Source organism: Pogoniulus pusillus, chromosome 26, assembly GCF_015220805.1.
Source record: "Pogoniulus pusillus isolate bPogPus1 chromosome 26, bPogPus1.pri, whole genome shotgun sequence".
Lineage (NCBI taxonomy): Eukaryota > Metazoa > Chordata > Aves > Piciformes > Lybiidae > Pogoniulus > Pogoniulus pusillus.
In genome coordinates this window covers 1,497,238-1,517,167 of record NC_087289.1, presented here as the reverse complement: position 1 = coordinate 1,517,167, position 19,930 = coordinate 1,497,238, and the positions used below count along the sequence as shown (strand labels likewise).

At 52.3% G+C, this 19,930-nt stretch overlaps 1 protein-coding gene across 5 annotated transcripts in view; it reads right to left on the bottom strand.

Annotated features, from left to right (window-relative positions):
- Positions 1-1,671: 1,671 nt before the first annotated feature.
- The window catches only part of PLCH1 (phospholipase C eta 1), an 88,744-nt gene continuing 70,485 nt past the window's right edge, over positions 1,672-19,930 (bottom strand). For 3 of the 5 annotated variants that reach the window (XM_064164786.1, XM_064164784.1, XM_064164787.1), the window contains exons 18-24: positions 18,473-18,597; positions 17,169-17,253; positions 16,318-16,464; positions 15,374-15,453; positions 9,441-9,500; positions 8,505-8,868; positions 1,672-4,688 (exon numbers count right to left, since the gene is read on the bottom strand). In XM_064164786.1, coding sequence (XP_064020856.1) covers positions 2,656-4,688; positions 8,505-8,868; positions 9,441-9,500; positions 15,374-15,453; positions 16,318-16,464; positions 17,169-17,253; positions 18,473-18,597 — 2,894 coding nt within the window. In that variant the 3' untranslated portion in view covers positions 1,672-2,655. Of the gene's footprint in view, positions 4,689-4,991; positions 5,021-8,504; positions 8,869-9,440; positions 9,501-15,373; positions 15,454-16,317; positions 16,465-17,168; positions 17,254-18,472; positions 18,598-19,930 lie in introns of all 5 variants that reach the window. The other 2 variants (XM_064164789.1, XM_064164788.1) reach the window with 2 other exon arrangements.

Genomic DNA, 19,930 nt, shown 5'->3' with positions numbered 1-19,930 from the left:
CTCTTGCCCCCAGCCTTTAGCTGTTGCTGAGCATTGCTCAGCTGCCCTCTGGGGCTGCTCTTGTGTAGGCTCTCAGCCCCAGGGCTCTCAGCCTTTGCTGCTCCAGGCCCCTCAGCAGCTCTGCAGCCTGCCCTGGGCTCTCTGCAGCAGTTCCCTGTCTCTCCTGGCTGAGCAGCCCCCAGCAGTCCCCTCCAGCATCAGGCATGCAGCTGCTTCATGCCAAAGCCTCACGTTATGCAGACATCCTGCAGAACCTGGTGCACACCCAAGCTACAGGGAAGAAGTGGGAGTGCAGGTCAGGATGGCTACTATTAATTACTGAAATTAATTCAGGAGAGCAGATGGGCCCCCAGCCTTCAGAAAGCTAGGCAAGGGGTTTAAATATGTGACATCTTAATCCCAAGACAGGACAAGTACAGAGGCCTTCATTACTCTCTTCCTCACTCAGAGCCCACACGGCCTCCAGCTCCAGGCTCAGCTAAGCCAGCACAGCCTCTGCCCCTTTTCATTTGTTCCTCTCTCAATCAACACAGGACTTTAAAAGATAATCTCTGCTAGAAATTCAATTTAGTCCTCCTCCTCCTGCATGCCTAAGCAGATCCATCATCAGCATAATCACTCTGCTGCACTGCCCCAGGCATGTGGACTGGGGGTCCTGAGCGTTGTTCCCCCTGCTGCAGAGAGGAGCAGCAATAAAACCTCATCAAACAGACTCCAAAGAGCATCAGTGCAGGAGCAAACCCAACCCAGCACGTTCCTGAGGGGAGGTCATGGATTCACAGAGTGCCTTGGGTTGGATCCTGTGTATCTGGTATAGGAGATCCTGCTCTGGCAGGGGGCTTGGACTGGATGAGCTTTCTGTGTATGTGGCATAGGAGATCCTGCTCTGGCAGGGGGCTTGGACTGGATGAGCTTTCAAGGTCCCTTCCAGCCCCTGTGGAAAGCACCTTAAAGACCATCCAGTCCCAGCCCCTTGCCAAGGGCAGGGAAACCTTCCACTAGACCTCATCCAGCCTGGCCCTTGAACACCTCCAGGGAGGGGGCATCCACAACCTCCCTGGGCAACCTGCTCCAGTGTCTCTCTACCCTCACTGGAAAGAATTTCTTCCTAATCTCCTGACTCAATCTGCCCTCCTAATAGAATGGTTTAGGTTGGAAGGGACCTCAAGAATCATCCAGCTCCAGCCCCCTGCCATAGCAGGGACACCTCCCACTAGCACAGGTTGCTCAAGGCCTCATGCTTCAGTCCTGCCTTTGCTCTCTGTAGCCTTTCACTTTTCTTGTTCTCAAATGTTTTATTCCTTTACAACTTAGCATCATTAAGGTGAAAAGAGACCTCTAAGATGATCAAGCCCAACATGTCCTGAAGTGCCACATCTACTCACTTCTTGAACACCTCCAGGGATGGAGACTCCACCACCTGCCTGGGCAGCCTGTTCCAATGCCTGACCAGTCCCTTCTGTACAGAAACCTTTCCTAATATCCAACCTAACCCTCCCCTGGTGCAGCTTGAGTCCATTTCTTCTTGCCCTGTCACTACAAACTACTTGGGAGAAGAGGCCAAGGCTGGAAAAGACCTTCAAGATGATCCACAAACCAGCTGCTTGCAGGCACCAACTACTACATAAGCAGGATTGTGTTTGCTACAGCTTCATCAAAGATGTGACCAAGTGCTTAAAAATCTATTTTAATGACATTTTGAAGAATAGTAGTACTCTGCATTACAAAAGAAAGAGGTAAAAGGTCCATCTCTTGTACAGCTCAGAAGAAAACCTTACAGTCAGGCAAAGAGTATCTTCCAACCAAAACAAAGCTCTGCTGTTCCCTCCAGGGAAGCTTCAGTGCTTGAGGTTCACTCAGCCAATTCATTTCAGCCTTGGTAGAAAAAGACAAGACAGCCAAAGGAGTTGCTCTACCACAGCAGCTTGCCACTGTCCCACACTGTCACCAGTTCAGCAGTACACTGACAGACATCTCCAGCTCTGCTGCTGCACCCAAGCCACGCACGCAGCCAGGAGCAAAAAGACAGACCCAAGCGATGCCGACATCCAGCGTCCTCCCCCCAGCAATGCAGGATGGCTCCCACCTTCCACGCTGAGCACTCGGCACAGCCACCAAAAAGGAAGGCAGCTGTTCAGAGTGGCCAGGGCACGTCTACACGGGGCTGACAGATCTGGATTAAGCCCTAACTCTGCAGGTCGACTCATGGCTCGCGCATGGGAACAGTGGGTTCCAAGGCAGAGTGATGCTAACCAGGGGGCTCCTTCTGGGGCTGTCTGAGGACCCCCTCAGGGACACTACCAGTGACAGAAAGCAGGAGGCTCAGGGGACTTCTCACCGAAGGCCAAAAGTGATCACTAGGAAGGTCCTTCCAAACAGCAGGCGAAGACAACACTCTTGCAGCCACTGCAGTGCCAGGCTTCTGGGCACAGCATGACAGGGACAAAAGGCTACCACTGCTCACTGCATGCACACAGTCTCCAAAGGACTTCACCTGGTGAAGGGGTGAGGGTGGAGCGTGGGTTGTGTGACACAGGACCCAACCACGAGCACGGCACTGCAGTTCTAAATAGCTTAGCCCCTCCGAGCGGGGTCTGCTCACCACAGATCCTTCATTTCAACTCTGTAAACTTTGAGAGTGTACACTTAGACAACCTACAGCCTCAGCAGGAAGTAGATTTCGGGCTGGTCCTCGGTGCTGGGCTCCAGCTGCAGGGCAGGGTGGTGAGCGTGCAGGCGGTCGCCGCAGCTGGCGTGGAAGGCGGCGCAGGCACCCTCCGGCATGCCGCGGCCCTCCAGGCCCTGCCCAGAGAAGCCGTTCAGGTACCTGGCGATGTAGGAGCCCGTGGAGTGCCTGTTGATAAGGTGAGGAGAGGCTGAGGGCTTGTCCCGAAGCACGACCCCCGCAGTGCTACTCGAGTGAGGTTTTTGCTTGCTGGCAGCCTCCTGCCTCTCCTTAGCGCGGCTGGCGATGTTCCGCACCCGGCTCTGGCTCCTGGAGGAGAGCTTCCTGACCAGTGCTTTTGGGCAGTCTTCATCAATCTGCCTGGAGCAGAGTGTCTGATGGGTGTCCTCCTGGTCCAGGGACACCAACCTCCTCAGCTGCTCCGTCAGAGCATCCGTGGAGTGTGGCCTCATGTTCTTCATAGCAGCAAGCTTCTTGTCCCTCATGCCTGAGGAGATGAAGCTCCTGCTTATGTACTGATACTTACTTTCAAAGTTGCAGGAAATGTCCTCTGAAGTCAAGTCCCCAAGACTCTTGGATTTGCAAGGACTGGGCTGCCTGACGGCTGAGTAAGGTGGGAAAGCCAAAGCGCTGAGCTGGGCTCCCTGGGCGGCACAGGCTGCCTTGGTCTGCTCGGCCGCCTGGCGACGATACAAGAGCGCAACATTGTCACACACGGCAAAAGGGAGCTGTGTGCCTGCAGCCCTGCAGTGCTCCGAGCAGCCCCGGGCAGCAGAGCAGAGCTCCACAGCTGTGCTGCTCCCAGAGGTCCTGCCGGCGTCCTGCCTTTGCCTCAGTTTCAAAGGGGAAGCCAAGTGGCTCATGTCCTCCCTCTTGTACTCCCAGGCAGTGACCAGCAGATCTGGGGAGCCTCCATCCACCCCTACAAGGCTGCTGCTCTCGGGACTCACACCAGTGAGAGGGTCAACCAGAGGCTCCTCGAAGATGAGGTTGTTGGAAGCAAAGGAACTGGCAGACTCAGGAGCTTCCCAGCTTGTGCCAGGTCTTGTTCCATGGATTCTTTTGGGGTTTGCATTTAGCAAAGAGAGGGGTGAAGGACAGGGAGAGCTGGGCAGGTTATTTTCAACACCACTTAGCTTTTTCTTGCAGGCTACTTCACAGTGGGTCTTACACGCAGAAGCTGGGGTCAGAGTGGCCTCGTGGATGATTGTGTAGGTGGAGTAGTCTGCAGTCTCGGGGCTGCAGAACGCGGTGGTGTCTGGGGTGGAGAACAGAGGGGACTTGGTGGGTTGGGCGGAGGGGACGTTGTGCTTGCAGGGGCTGGCCAGATCAGCCGCAGGCACCCGTGGCTGTGCAGCCGTCGTGCTGAAGGTCTGGCTGCTGGAGCCACGGAGGCTCGAGGCCGTGCTAAGGGTGGTTTGGTCGGCAGTGAGCTCCAGCTGCCCGATCAGAGCCGAAACGGCGCTGCCCACCTCGCTCTCGCTGGCCAAGGACACCTCCGCGATCAGGCGAGAAACGTCGCTGTCCTGCGTGGCTGAGCTGCAGGGCAGGGCAGCAGCAGTACAGCAAATGGGAGAGGAAGTGTCTGCTGGAGGAGGAGGTGCTGCAGGGCTGCTCTTCCTGATGTGGTTTTCCAGAGAAGGGGAAGTCCCCACAGGAGTTGTTGTGTCCTCCTCAGAGCTCTCTGTGCCGTCCTCCCGTTTGCAGTCTGCACAGCTTTCGTCATGTGGTTCTTCTGTGGGAATGCCAACATCAGAGCCCTGCAGGAGGGGGACACTTCCCTCAGGAAGATCATTTTCCTCATAGTCTACGAGGTGATTCATTTCAGCCACACTTGGCAAACCTAATTGTTCAGGCTGCTCTTGCAGAGGTGGTACTAAAGAATCAATTGGGGTCTCCTTGTGGCCGTTTTTCATCACCCGAGACGCCAAACTTGGAGTGTTTGCTGAACCAGAGTCTTGCAGGTTTGTGTCTTGCCCATTTGCAGCGTCCTCACTGTTGGCTAAATGAGGATGAGAAACACATTAGTCACACCTGAGACTGGGCTCTGTGTCTGCACACCTATTTTGTCCTCAGACAGACAAATGGAGAACGCAAAATTAGGTAGAGTTGTGAGAGAAGTTATTTATGGAGCTGTGCAGGTTTGGTACAAACTATCCATGGGACATGAAGGAATGGAAGAAATACAACTGCAGGCACTTCGTTGAAACTCCCTTTGGATGTCTATTACATCAAGCAGGTGATGTAATAGTGGTTGCAAATAATGTTGATGAGGTACCAGAGCAGAGCTTGCAGGTGGCATTACCTTCAGCTGTGTTCCTAGTCAGATTTGTACTACAAAGAAGCATGGCAATAAAGACAGAACAAAACAGCTCTGTTAAAACCATCATACTGTGAAACAGGAGGCATGCTTACAGGAGCTGAGGACAAGGCACTGAGCAGATGGACTCCAGGCAGGAGAGAGGGGTTGGTGTTGATCTACCCACCCTCTACTCTGCCCTGGTGACACCTGGCTGGAATCCTGCCTTCGGTTCTGGGCTGCCCAGTTCAGGGGGGACAGGGATCCGTGCGAAGGAGGCCGAGGGAGGGCTACCAAGATGAGTAAAGAGCTGGAGCACTGCTCTGTGAGGAGAGGCTGAGGGACCTGGGGCTTTTTGGTCTGGGAAAGAGAAGACTTAGAGGGGATCTTATCAATGGAGAAGGGAGAGGAGAGGGGAGGGGAGAGGGGAGAGGAGAGAGGAGAGAGGAGAGAGGAGAGAGGAGAGAGGAGAGAGGAGAGAGGAGAGAGGAGAGAGGAGAGAGGAGAGAGGAGAGAGGAGAGAGGAGAGAGGAGAGAGGAGAGAGGAGAGAGGAGAGAGGAGAGAGAGGAGAGAGGAGAGAGGAGAGAGGAGAGAGGAGAGGAGTTGCTCTACCACATCAGTTTGCCACTGTCTCCCTGCCAGTCACCAACTCAGCAATAAAATGACAGACATCTCCAGCTCTGCTCCTGCACCAAAGCCACACACACAGCCACCATGAGCCGTGCATGGTCCTGCAGCACAGAGGAGGGAGGAGCTCCCTCAAGGACAGGACTCCAGATGGAATTGCAGGGGGTTGATGTCTTATTCTTTATGTCTAAGGCAGCCTCTCCTCCTTCATAGGGGTAGTGGAGGAAGCCCTACAGAGGCTCCAAGGGGCAGGATCTGCGCTCTCATAGGGCTCACAGAGGAAGCCTTACAGAGGCTCCAAGGGGCAGGACCTCTCATAGTTACAAGGGGGAAGATTCATCCCCAGTGACAAGTTCTGAGGTTATCTCACCAGAGCCTGTGCTTTCTGCAAAGGTGATTTTGCTCCTAGTGAGGAATTTTGACCTCCCAAAGTGTGGAAATTCCTTCTAAGAGGCTTTTGAGTCTTCTGTGTTTGGGAAGAAGCATCTAAGGAATGATTACAGTTGTTGTGAAGAATGGCTGAGCCGTTTCACCTTCCCAGGCTCCTCCAGAGGACCTTCCCTTTCTAAGCACAGCATTTCAGAGCTGACTTCCTTCCCTGGGAATGTCCTTTCTCCAGCTTTTGTTCCCACGATGGTAGAAATAAAACTGGCTTGACTTTGCTTGCTGCTTCTCCTCAGCACCTTCTTTGACAAAGACATGCCCAGATTATCTGTCCCCTCAAACCCACTCATGTGGGCAAGTAGAACAAAAGTGGCTCAATATCACCTTCTCATCTGCACCTTCTATTTGAAGGTGGCTCCTGGGGATGCTGGAAGCTGCTGCTCCATTGCTAAAAATATCCATAGCAGAGCAACATTTCTGTCACCCCCCTCTGGCCAAGAGAGGTTCTTGTGGTGCTCTCTGCACCTTACCAAGACAGCTGATGCTGCTGGCTCTCCTATGCCAGCTGAGGAGGAGCCCCAAGGCTCTGACTGCTCTGTCAGAACCCACTAGAAGCTGAGGATCTGCCCTAGCCCTGCAGCCTGGTGGAGACAGACTGTATCAGTGCACACAACCAAAATCCAGCCCCAGACAACAGCACAGACACTGCAGGCTGGGGACAAGCTCAGGGTGGAGGCAGCAGGTGTGAGGCACTGCAGCCCTGTGCTCAGTGCTTCCTAGGCCTGTTTAAGTACTGCAGGACAAGTTCAGGGAGCAGACAGCAGGTGTGAGGCACTGCAGCCCTGTGCTCAGTGCTTCCTAGGCCTGTTTAAGTACTCCAGGACAAGCTCAGGGTGGAGACAGCAGGTGTGAGGCACTGCAGCCCTGTGCTCAGTGCTTCCTAGGCCTGTTTAAGTACTGCAGGACAAGTTCAGGGAGCAGACAGCAGGTGTGAGGCACTGCAGCCCTGTGCTCAGTGCTTCCTAGGCCTGGTGAAGTGCTCCAGCACATCAGTTACCAGTCAGTCTTGCTGCACTCATGGGAGCCTGTCAAACCCAGGGCTACTCCTACAGAACCAGGCACTCATTTTGGTGGGAAAGGCCTTTAAGGATCATTAAGTCCAGCCATTGTGCAGCTCTACCAAGGCTGGTGCTGTGGCCACTCAGCTTTTAAACACCTGCAGGAATGGGAATTAAACCACCTCCCTGGGCAGCCTGCTCCAGTGTTTGAGAACCCTTCCAGTGCAGAACTTTCTTCTGATATCCAGTCTAAACCTCTCCTGGTGCAACCTGAGTCCATTTCCTCTTGTCCTACCCTTTGTTCCTTGGGAGAAGAGCCCAACCCCTACCTGGCTCCAACCACCTTTCAGGGAGCTGTGGAGTGTCAGAAGGTCTCCCCTCAGTCTCCTTTTCTCCTGGTTGAATGACTCCAGTTCAAGACTGTGGGATGCAAAGTCTGACCTATTTTAACCCTTTCTATATCTGTTTGAAACTGCCCCTTAGTCTTTGCACCCACTGCTGAAAAAGAAGAACCAAAGGCACAGGCTGCATGGGGCTCTGCCTTCTGGAAATGGGGAAAGCTCACAATGCCAGCAGCTGTTTCCAGAAGTAAAGAGATGAGAAGCCAACTAGAAACTGATCGAGTGTAACTGAGAAGAAATTGGCAAGTGCCCTTGTGAGAGCACTTCCAGAAATCCATGTCATTCCTTTGCCTGCTTTGGAGAGCAGCCAGCCTTCCAGGATGTCACTTACCAAGGAGCTTAAGGAGCTGTTAAAATACTTCAGTCATAGGTTAAATTTGCCCAGGAACTCTTAATTTGTGTTCAACAAACTACTAACACAGGGACTTAGACCTTATTGCTCTTTACAACTACCTGAAGGGAAGTTGTAGCCAGGGGGGGTTGGGCTCTTCTGCCAGGCAACCAGAACAAGAACAGCCAGAACAGGGACAGAACAAGAGGACACAGCCTCAAGCTGTGCCAGGGCAGGTTCAGGATGGATGTTAGGAAGAAGTTGTTGCCAGAGAGAGTGATTGGCATTGGAATGGGCTGCCCAGGGAGGTGGTGGAGTGCCCATCCCTAGAGGTGTTTAAGAGGAGGCTGCCTGAGGCCCTTAGTGCCATGGGTGAGTTCATTAGAAGGGTTAGGTGCTAGGTTGGACTCCATCTCAGAGGTTAATTCTGTGGTTCTGTGTGAGTGCAGAGCTAAGCTGTTTAACAGACTATCACAGAATGGGTTGGGGTGGAAGGGGCCCAAGCTCATCCATTTCCAACCCCTTGCCATGGGCAGGGACACCTTACCCTGGCCCAGGTTGCTCAAGGCCTCATCCAACCTGGCACTGAGCCTTCCAGGGAGGGAACATCCACAGCCTCCCTGGGCAACCTGTTCCACTGCCTCCTCGCTCTCCTGTCTAGCCTTGAATGGGCTATTTCATCTTACAACATCAAAAGTGATTTTGGGAGCATCTTACCAGTTGCCTTTTCATTTCCTTTGGCATCTTGGGCTGGTTCCTCTCCCGGGCAGGGCAGCTCCACGAGGAGATACTTATCCACAGGCATGGAAGCAGGGCGTGCTTGCAAGCTGCGGCTCGTACGCCTCACCACTCCTTCCTTCAGGTCTTTCAGGTCTGCTGGCTCAGAGGCACTGTCCTTCATCTCAGCAGCCTCCAGGAAGCCCATCTTGCTTTTCTTCCTGCCCTTGGCCGGGGCGCTGGCCGTGCGCCGCAGGATCCGCTCGCCCAGAGAGCGCTTCCGGATGTAGTGCCCACTGCTCTCGGCAGAGCTGGCCTTGGGGGGCTTGGCAAACAGCCCCCTCAGTCCTATCAGCTGCTTGTTCTGAAAGGAGAGGGAATAACCAAGGCTTTGAGTGAGCTCAGGCTATTGGATAAGGAGTGCAACCCAAAAAAGGAGCTGCTTTGGGGCTACTTGTGAACGATGAAGACGAAGTTAGAGATGCAGCGAAGCGGAAATTCACACCAAGCACTTCACAGCTACTCTGAGCAAGGAACTATCAACACAGGACTCCACCAATTCATGCATGCCTGTATTGCTCCTCATTGGGCTAGCACAGCCTGCCACAACTACCAGATTTCTCCTTGTTGGCATGGCAGCCTGCCACAAACACCACATCTCTCCTCGTTGGCATGGCAGCCTGCCACAGTTGGCAGAGCATTTTGCTCAGAGCCTCCTAATCAGAGATGAAAAGGCTGTGAGAAGTGTATGGCAGCCACAGGCTACACATGAACGTGGGGAGTTTTAGGCATGGGCTTCACCAAAGCAATATTCAGATGCTCCAGAGGCTGAATGAAGAATGAGGCAGAGCTTGGGAGCTGCAGATCATGCAGTTAGGAATCGTTGGATAAGAATCTGTGCCCAGCAAGGGCAAAGTGCATGCTGATGAAGTCTACCTTTGTGGCTCCTAGAAAGTGCAAGATTGTGTAACTGGGGTTGAGGATTAAAGGGCTCCACTGAAAGGCAAAAAAATGCAAATATATTTGGCTGCTGTTTCCCAGGCAAGCAAAGAAGGCAACTGCAGGGCAGCTGCAACCATAACCCCTCCGCAGCAAAGGATTTCAAGCTGAGCTGTTTTTCAGGCTAATGCCAGCCCCTCTCCAACTTGCCCAAATGCCCTCACTGGTGAGGATCACAGAGTCATAGCACCTCAGGCTGCTTTAGGTTGGGACTCTAAAGATTATCTAGTACCAACCCCCTGCCATGGGCAGGGACACTTCCCACCAGCCTAAGCCATTCAAAGCCTCATCCAACCTGGCCTCGAGCACCTCCAGGGAGGGAGCAATCCACAGCCTCCCTGGGCAACCTGTGCCAGTGTCTCCCTGGGCAACCTATGCCAGTGTCTCCCTGGGCAACCTGTGCCAGTGTCTCTCCACCCTCACTGTCAAGAATTTCTTAGAATCATAGAATCAAGCAGGTTGGAAGAGACCTCCAAGCTCACTCAGCCCTGGCTAATCAACCAGATCATGGCACTAAGTGCCCCAGCCAGGCTTTGTTTGAACACCTCCAGGGGAGGCGACTCCACCACCTCCCTGGGCAGCCTGTTCCAGTGTTTCACCACCCTCATACCGAACAACTTCTTCCTCAGCTCCAGTCTAACCCTGCTCTGCCTCAGCTTCAATCCATTCCCTACACCCTCATGAAAATTCCTTCTGCAGCCTTCCTGTAGGATCCCTTCAGGTGCTGGAAGGCAGCTCTGAGGTCCCCCCAGAGTCCTCTCTCCTCCAGGCTGAACGCCCCCAGCTCCCTCAGCCTGTCCTCATAGCAGAGGTGCATTAGCCCTCAGATCATCCTGGTGGCCTCCTCTAGCCTCCCTCCAACCTCTTTATATACAAATAGAAATGAAGACATCAAGTTGAGGACAATAGGAAACAATAGGACACAGCCTGGTTCGGCAAGAGAGCAGGACCCAGGCTAGCTCAGCTGAAACGCGCTTTCTCGCAGCCTTTTTTCTCCTCTTTTCTTGAGGCTCTCTCGCTCTGAGGAGCCCAGAGGGAGGCAGGGAGCGGCAAGCAGGCGCTAAGTGCTCGCAGGAAGGTGAGTCAGAGGGCGGTGCCTGGCGAGCGGCACATTTAAACGAGGAGCGGCAGAGGCGAAGCCACAGCCTGGTTCGGCAAGAGAGCAGGACCCAGGCTAGCTCAGCTGAAACGCGCTTTCTCGCAGCCTTTTTTCTCCTCTTTTCTTGAGGCTCTCTCGCTCTGAGGAGCCCAGAGGGAGGCAGGGAGCGGCAAGCAGGCGCTAAGTGCTCGCAGGAAGGTGAGTCAGAGGGCGGTGCCTGGCGAGCGGCACATTTAAACGAGGAGCGGCAGAGGCGAAGCCACAGCCTGGTTCGGCAAGAGAGCAGGACCCAGGCTAGCTCAGCTGAAACGCGCTTTCTCGCAGCCTTTTTTCTCCTCTTTTCTTGAGGCTCTCTCGCTCTGAGGAGCCCAGAGGGAGGCAGGGAGCGGCAAGCAGGCGCTAAGTGCTCGCAGGAAGGTGAGTCAGAGGGCGGTGCCTGGCGAGCGGCACATTTAAACGAGGAGCGGCAGAGGCGAAGCTAGTTGTCTCTGCTGAGCCCAGCGCGCGCCGCTGGTAAAAAAAAAAAAAAAAAAAAAAAAAACCCCACCACAGCTAACAACTCGCAGCGGACCTTCAGGATAGCAGACATGGTTCGAACTAGGTCCAAGCTGTATAATACTTGTAAAACTGTGGGCACCCAAACAGAGCCCACCTGTAGGAGTGCAGGCGTCCAGACGTCTGGATGTGAGGAGTGCTGGAGCCTGGCACTCGACACAGGCAATGGCTGCATTAGGTGTGAGCAGATTGATTGTCTGCTTACCCTGGTGGCTGAACTCAAGGGAGAGGTGGAACGACTGAAGGCTGAAAGGGAAGGTACAAAAGAGCAACATGCTCTGCAGTCCCCCTTGCCAGAGGGAGACGAACAGAGCAACCAAGAAGAATGGATGCAGGTGCCTGCCAGAAGGGGCAAGGGAAAACCCTTCCAGCCATCTTCACATCCCCAGCTGCCCTTACATAACAGATATAGGGCACTAGAGGTTGAGGATGAGGTGATCCTGGAGCAGGCAGAAGCATCACCAGCTGGGAGGGCAACTCAGTTGCCCCCTCGCATCAGAACAAGTACCCAGAAGAAAAAGAGGAGGGTAATTGTTATTGGTGATTCCCTTCTGCAGGGAACAGAGGGCCCCATATGCCGACCAGACCCCTTCCACAGGGAGGTCTGCTGCCTCCCTGGAGCCCAGGTCAGGGATGTTACCAGGAGGCTGCCTACTGTAGTGCAGCCCTCTGATTACTATCCCTTATTAGTTATACAGGCAGGGAATGATGAGATTAATAACAGAGGGCTAAAAGCTATCAAAAGGGACTTTAAGACACTGGGGAAAGCAGTTGAGGGAGCAGGGGCACAGGTAATCTTTTCATCTATACCCTTAGTCACAGGCTGGAATACAGAGAAGAATAAGAAAGCATATTTGATGAACAAGTGGCTCAGAGGTTGGTGCATCCAACATAACTTTGGATTCTTTGATATTGGGGAACTTCATCTTGCCACAGGTCTGCAATCAGCAGATGGGACACAACTATCACAGAAGGGGAGAAGGACCCTGGCACATGAGCTGGCTGGGCTTGTTGAGAGGGCTTTAAACTAGAATGGAAGGGGGAGGGGGTTAAACATGACAGCACCAGAGATAAATCAAAGGGAATTGAGGAAGGTAGGCTAGAGCTAGGAGTAAAAGCAGCAGCCCAGCTGAAGTGCATGTACACTAATGCACGCAGTATGGGTAACAAACAAGAGGAGCTGGAAGCTCTGGTGCTGGAGGGAAACTATGATATTGTCGCCATCACTGAAACGTGGTGGGATGGCTCACATGATTGGTGTGCTGTAATCAATGGCTACAGACTCTTCAGGAGAGACAGGCAAGGGAGAAAGGGCGGGGGAGTGGCTCTGTATATTAGGGATGCTCTGGATGTCATGGAGGTAGAAATCAGGGATGATCAAGTTGAGTCATTATGGGTGAGACTTAAGGCGAAGGCCAACAAGGCTGATATCCTGGTTGGAGTCTGTTACAGACCACCCAACCAGGAAGAAGAGGTTGATTTATTACTCTTTAAGCAACTGGAGGCTGCCTCAAGATCACCTGCCCTTGTTCTGGTGGGCGACTTTAACCTACCAGACATTTGCTGGGACTTAAACACTGCAGAGAAGAAGCAGTCTAGAAGGTTTCTGCAATGTGTGGAAGACAACTTCCTATCCCAGCTGTTACGTGAGCCTACCAGGGGGGCAGCCCTGCTTGACCTGCTGCTCACAAATAGAGAGGGGCTGGTAGGGGATGTGGTGGTTGGAGGCTGCCTGGGGTCCAGTGACCATGAAATTATAGAGTTTTCAATACGTGGAGAAACCAGGAGGGGCATCAACAGAACCTCCACACTGGACTTCCGAAGGGCAGACTTCAGCCTATTTAAGGAACTAATTCAGAAAGTTCCTTGGGAAATAGCCCTTAGAAACAAAGGGGTCCAGGAAGGTTGGACCTGCTTCAAGAAAGAACTCCTGAAGGCACAGGAGCAGGCAGTGCCACTGAGCCGGAAGATGAGCCGACGAGGGAGGCAGCCAGGCTGGATGGGCAGGCAGCTGCTGAAGGAATTAAAGATTAAAAAGAGAGTGTATCACCTTTGGAAAAGAGGGGAGGTGTCCCAGGAGAAGTTCAAGGAGGTTGCTAGGTCTTGTAGAGGAAAAATTAGAGAGGCAAAAGCCCACTTGGAGCTCAGGCTGGCCACAGCTGCCAAGGAAAATAAAAAGTGTTTCTTTAAATATATGAATAGCAAGAGAAGGGCCAAGGACAACCTCCAGTCCTTGTTAGATAGAGAGGGGAATAGAGTGACAAAGGATGAGGAAAAGGCAGAGGTGCTTAACACCTTCTTTGCCTCAATCTTCACTAGTGGGACAGGTTGTCTCCAGGACAGCTGGACTCCTGAAGTGGTGGATGGAGTCAGGGACCAGTACAGTCCCCCTCTAATCCATGAGGAAGCAGTAAGGGATCTGCTAAGTCACTTGGATCCTCACAAGTCCATGGGACCGGATGGGATCCACCCTAGGGTGCTGAGAGAGCTGGCAGCTGAGCTGGCCAAGCCACTCTCCATCATTTATCAGCAGTCCTGGCTCACTGGAGAGGTCCCTGAAGACTGGAAGCTGGCCAATGTGATTCCCATACACAAGAAGGGTCATAAGGAGGAGCCAGAAAACTACAGACCTGTGAGCCTGACCTCAGTGCCAGGCAAGGTCATGGAACAGGTCATCTTGGGTGCCATCACAAAGCACCTACAGGATAGCCAAGGGATCAGGCCCAGCCAGCATGGGTTTAGGAAGGGCAGGTCCTGCCTCACCAACCTGATCTCCTTTTATGATCAGGTTACCCGCCTGGTGAATGTGGGGAAGGCTGTGGATGTAGTCTACTTGGACTTCAGCAAAGCCTTTGACACTGTCTGCCACAAGAAGCTCCTAGCCAAGCTGGCAGCTCATGGTTTGGACAGATTCACTCTGTGCTGGATCAAGAACTGGCTGGGTGGCAGAGCTCAGAGAGTGGTGGTGAATGGTGCCACGTCCAGTTGGCAGCCAGTCACAAGTGGTGTTCCCCAAGGATCAGTGCTGGGCCCAGTCCTGTTCAATATCTTTATTGATGATCTGGACGAGGGCATTGAGTCCAGCATCAGTAAGTTTGCAGATGACACCAAGCTAGGAGCAGGTGTTGATCTGTTGGAAGGTAGGAGAGCCCTGCAGAGGGACCTGGACAGGCTGGATGGGTGGGCAGAGGCCAATGAGATGAGATTTAACAAGGCCAAGTGCAGGGTTCTGCACTTTGGCCACAATAACCCCAAGCAGCGCTATAGGCTGGGGACTGAGTGGCTGGAGAGCAGCCAGGAGGAAAGGGACCTGGGGGTACTGATAGATAGTAAGCTGAAGATGAGCCAGCAGTGTGCCCAGGTGGCCAAGAGAGCCAATGGCATCCTGGCCTGCATCAGGAACAGTGTGGCCAGCAGGACAAGGGAGGTTATTCTTCCCCTGTACTCAGCACTGGTCAGGCCACACCTTGAGTACTGTGTCCAGTTCTGGGCCCCTCAATTCAAGAAAGATGTTGAGGTACTGGAACATGTCCAGAGAAGGGCAACAAAGCTGGTGAGGGGCCTGGAACACAAATCCTATGAGGAGAGGTTGAGAGAACTGGGCCTGTTTAGCCTGGAGAAGAGGAGGCTCAGGGGTGATCTTATTACTGTCTACAACTACCTGAAGGGACATTGTAGCCAGGTGGGGGTTGGCCTCTTCTCCCAGTTAACCAGCAATAGAACAAGGGGACACAGTCTCAAGTTGTGCCAGGGTAGGTATAGGCTGGATGTTAGGAAGAAGTTTTTCACAGAGAGAGTGATTTCCCATTGGAATGGGCTGCCCAGGGAGGTGGTGGAGGCACCGTCCCTGGGGGTCTTCAAGAAAAGACTGGATGAGGCACTCAGTGCCATGGTCTAGTTGACTGGCTAGGGCTGGGTGATAGGTTGGACTGGATGATCTTTGAGGTCTCTTCCAACCTGGTTGATTCTATGATTCTATGATTCTAATTTGCACTTCTTCATTGATTTGCCTAAACTTAACCCCCCAGGGAGTGCCAGCCAGGGCCAGGCACTGCCCACCCAGTGCACAAAACACCACCAGCCTAAGGTGTACAAACCATTTCCAAAGCAGAGGAACGCTCTGGGGCTCTGTGGTATCTCAGCATCCATTTTGACCAGGACAGTTGGAAGAAGAAGTAGAAAGTGCCAGAAGATGCCCATTGCCAGGCACACCTACCTTTCCATAGATCTCATTGATGGTGATGTGAACAAATATGGAGGCTTCTGTCAGCCCTTCTAAGTACACATGGCGATAACCTGGGGAAACAAAGCCCATTGCAGCTCCAGTTACCCACACTTTGCATCTCCTGCACTGAAATGCCTTTAACAGTGAAAGGTGTGCAGCAAGCATCTTATACCTTTAGGAAAATCTCTGGTTTCCAAGCCCCTGCCCAGGACAAATTACCTCCAAGTTCTAAATAAGAGAGCAGCAGACATTTCCAAAGGCACAGACATCCAATTTGCCTCAAGCAGTGGTGAACAGAACAGAACAGAATAGACTCAAGCAGGTTGGCAGAGAGCTCCAAGCTCAGCCAGCCCAACCTAGCACCCAGCCCTGCCCAACCAACCAGACCATGGCACTAAGTGCCTCAGCCAGGCTTGGCTGCAACACCTCCAGGCACAGAGACTCCACCACCTCCCTGGGCAGCCCATTCCAATGCCAATCACTCTCTCTGCTGTGAAGAACTTCCTCCTAACACCAGCCTGAACCTGCCCTGGCACAGCTTGAGGCTGTGTCCCCTTGTTCTGTCCCTGGCTGCCTGGCAGCAGAGCCCAACCCCACCTGGCTACAGCCTCCCTGCAGGCAGCTGCAGACAGCAATGAGCTCTGCCCTGAGCCTCCTCTGCTGCAGGCTGCACACCCCCAGCTCCCTCAGCCTCTCCTCACAGGGCTGTGCTCCAGGCCCCTCCCCAGCCTTGCTGCCCTTCTCTGTGCACCTTCCAGCACCTCAACATCTCTCTTGAATCGAGGGGCCCAGATGGGCACAGCACTCAAGACACCTGCAGATATTTCCAGAGCCACAGAGGTCCATCTCTCCTATGCTGATAACCTCATCTTTAACTTCCCAGGTGTCTGCAGCTCTGCTAGATTTCTAAGTTGAGGAGGACAAGAAGGACTCACCAGGGACTAGGCTGCTGAAGGCCAGAGTCCTTTGTCCAACGAAGTCTCGCCCAATGGGATCATGGTCCCAGACAAGGAATCTCACCAAAGCTATTTCAGGCATGTGGACAGTGAAAGTGAGTGTTTCCTCCCAAACAGGATTGAACCCTGCAAAGCAAACACAATAGCAAGTTTGGGAAAGAAGCCCAGAGCAAGCATGAGCCTTGATTTTCATGGTGCATAGCTTAGCAAGAGCCACAAGAACCAAGCAGAGCAGGTGAGCAAATGAATTCTCTTTCCTTGTTGCTCATCTAGGCCTAGGTACTCTCCATCCCCATTATCTCTTGCCCTGCTTTTACAGACTAAAGGGTTCTGGCAGGCACACCAAGGGGGCTTTGGTGTTTTGCAGAACTGTGGTAGGCTAAAGATAGTCAAAACCAAACAGGAACTCCCTTTCACCCCCACAGCTAGAACTGGTGGCCACCTCTCCTGCTGTCCCACTCTGTTACTCATCTCCCTCCACAGAGGCTGAGGTGGAAGTGAAGCTGCCTAGGATGTGATTTGTTTTCATTGCATGTGAAGCTTCAAGCATATTTTCTATATCTATAGGTATACAAATTTGGAGCTTCTGCATAAAGGAGATTCTAGAAGAGTCCAGGAGGAAGCTATCGTGGTGAGCCCTTCTTGACCTTCACCTCCAGCCTCGCTCCCCACACCCAGAAATTGCCTAGCAAGCAGGATTTCATTTGTTAAAATAATTTGATTTCAGCAGATGAGAAGCTTTGAAAGGTAGAAAGTCATAACAGGCACTGAGTCACTTCTGACTGCTTAGGCTCCTCCGTGAGAGCAGGAAGTCAGCAAGATTGTCTTACCGTTGTCATCAACCACCCTGGTCTGATCCTTACAGCAGTCAACAGGCAACCCAATAATCTCCACCTCAACGAAGGGATCAATGATCTGTGTTTGAAGAAGAAAGGGCTTTAAAAGCAAGCCAAGGAGGTCAAATTTAAAGCAACTTCATGCAGAGAGTGGATTTCAATTCACAACACCCTTCACTCGTATCACTTTTCCAGAGCACAATCGCAGGGAATGGAGAAAAGTTCTGCTGTCCCCAAGCATAAGGAAGGCACAGAGATGGTGGAGCAAGTCCAGAGCAGGGCCACAGAGATGATCCAAGGCATGGAGCAGTTCTGTTGTGAGGACAGGCTGAGGGAGCTGGGGGTGTGCAGCCTGGAGAGAAGACTCAGGGGAGACTGTAGGGCTGCCTGCCAGTATCTGAAGAGAGCCTGCAGGAAGGCTGCAGAGGGACTTTACATGAGGGTGTCTAGAGGCAGGCCAAGGGGGAATGGTTTGAAGCCGAGGGAGAGTAGGGACTGGATCAAAGGACTGGATTTGAACTGGATCTGAGGAAGAAGCCTGGAGAAGAGAAGGCTTCCAGGAGACCTCATAGTGGCCTTTTAGTATCTGAAAGGGGCCTGCAGGAAGGCCAGGGAGGGACTAGTGGCAAGGTCTTGTAGTGACAGGACAGGGGTGATGGCTTTAAACTGGCAGAGGGGAGAGTCAAACGGGATGTTAGGAAAGGGTTCTTTGCAGTGAGGGTGGTGAGTCACTGGCACAGGATGCCCAGGGAGATTGTGGCTGCTCCCTGCCTGGAGGTGTTCAAGGCCAGGTTGGATGAGGCCTTGAGTGACCTGTTCTGGTGGGAGGTGTCCCTGCCTGTGGCAGGGAGTTGGAACTGGATGATCCTTGAGGTCCCTTCCAACCTAAACCATTCTATGATTCTATTCTATGAGCTCTTCAGTGCAAGGGTGGTGAGGCTGCCCAGGGACATTTTGGATGCCTCATCCCTGAGGGTGTTCAAGGCAAGGTTGGATGAGTCCTTGAGCAGCTGAGGCTAGTTGAGAGGTGTCCCTGCCCATGAGAGGGAGGTTGGAGTAGGTGATCTCTAAGGTCCCTCCCAACCTAAGCCATTCTATGATCCTTGAGCTACTTAAAGAGTAGTGAAGGCAGCCTCAAAATGCAAAGCAAACCAGTTCTTAAGCATCACGTGTGGGAACACAGTGACTGAAAGCTTGGCAATATCTGGGATGGTTTGGTGTATTTAACTGAGAAAGATTATCTGAGCCACATGCTGCCAGGTCACTGCAGCACCTCTCATGGTAGCAGGATATCTCACCTCTCCCCTGTCTCCTAGCATCGAGTCTGGAGGCTTTGGCAGCTGCTGTCCACTGATGATCTTCAGAATCAGCTGCTTTTTAGGGCTGGCAGGAAGTGGATCAGCAGAGTAGGGGTTGAATGTGCCTAAAAGATGGCAGGGGAGAAGTGTCAGGAAGAAGGTGAACAGAATAAATATGGTCCCCCAGGATGCATACACAGAGCCAAAGTGCACCCAGAAGCAAGTAACGCAGTCACCTACAGAGCAACTTAGCTCCCTTACTTACAGAGTAACTTGGCTTCCAGAGAGTAACTTAGCTCTTACTTAGAGAGTAACTTATCTCTCAGAGAGTAACTTAGCTCTTACTTAGAGAGTAACTTATCTCTCAGAGAGTAACTTAGCTCTTACTTAGAGAGTAACTTGGCTCTCAGAGAATAACTTAGCTCTTATTTAGAGAGTAACTTGGCTCTCAGAGAATAACTTAGCTCTTACTTACAGAGTAACTTGGCTCTCAGAGAATAACTTAGCTCTTATTTAGAGAGTAACTTGGCTCTCAGAGAGTAACTTAGCTCTTACTTAGAGAGTAACTTGGCTCTCAGAGAATAACTTAGCTCTTATTTAGAGAGTAACTTGGCTCTCAGAGAATAACTTAGCTCTTACTTACAGAGTAACTTGGCTCTCAGAGAATAACTTAGCTCTCAGAGAATAACTTAGCTCTTACTTACAGAGTAGCTTGGCTCTCAGAGAATAACTTAGCTCTCAGAGAATAACTTAGCTCTTACTTACAGAGTAAATTATCTCTCAGAGAATAACTTAGCTCTCAGAGAATAACTTAGCTTTTAGAGTAACTTATCTCTCAGAGAATAACTTAGCTCTTACTTTGAGAGTAACTTAGCTCTCTTACTTAGAGTCAGTCTGTAAGTTACTTGGAGAGTAATTTAGCTCTCTTTCTTAGAGAGTAACTTAGAGATTATGTGGACATGCTGAAAGAGTTGGGGCTGTTCAGCCTGGAGAAGAGAAGGCTCCAAGGATACCTTACAGAAGCCTTCTAGTACCTGAATGGGCTACAAGACAGCTGGGGAGGGACTTCAGACAAGGGCCTGCAGTGAGAGGGCAATGAGCAATGGCTCTGGACTGGGAGAGGGGAGAATGAGACTGGAGATTAGGAAGAAATTGTTTCCAGTGAGGGTGGGGAGACACTGGCACAGTTTGTCCAGGGAGACGGTGGATGCTCCCTCCCTGGAGGTGTTTGAGTCCAGGTTGGATGAAGCCTTGAGCAACCTGGGCTGGTGGGAGGTGTCCCTGCCCACAGCAGGGGGTTGGAACTGGATGGTCGTTGAGGTCCCTTCCAACCCATGCCATTCTAGGGCTCTGTGCCATGTTTTACTGACACCCTAGGGGTTAGGCTGTAAGGAAATGTGGCAGATTTTATATGCTCCTACTTTCCTCTCCTGTGTCTTCACAACTGCACCACACAGC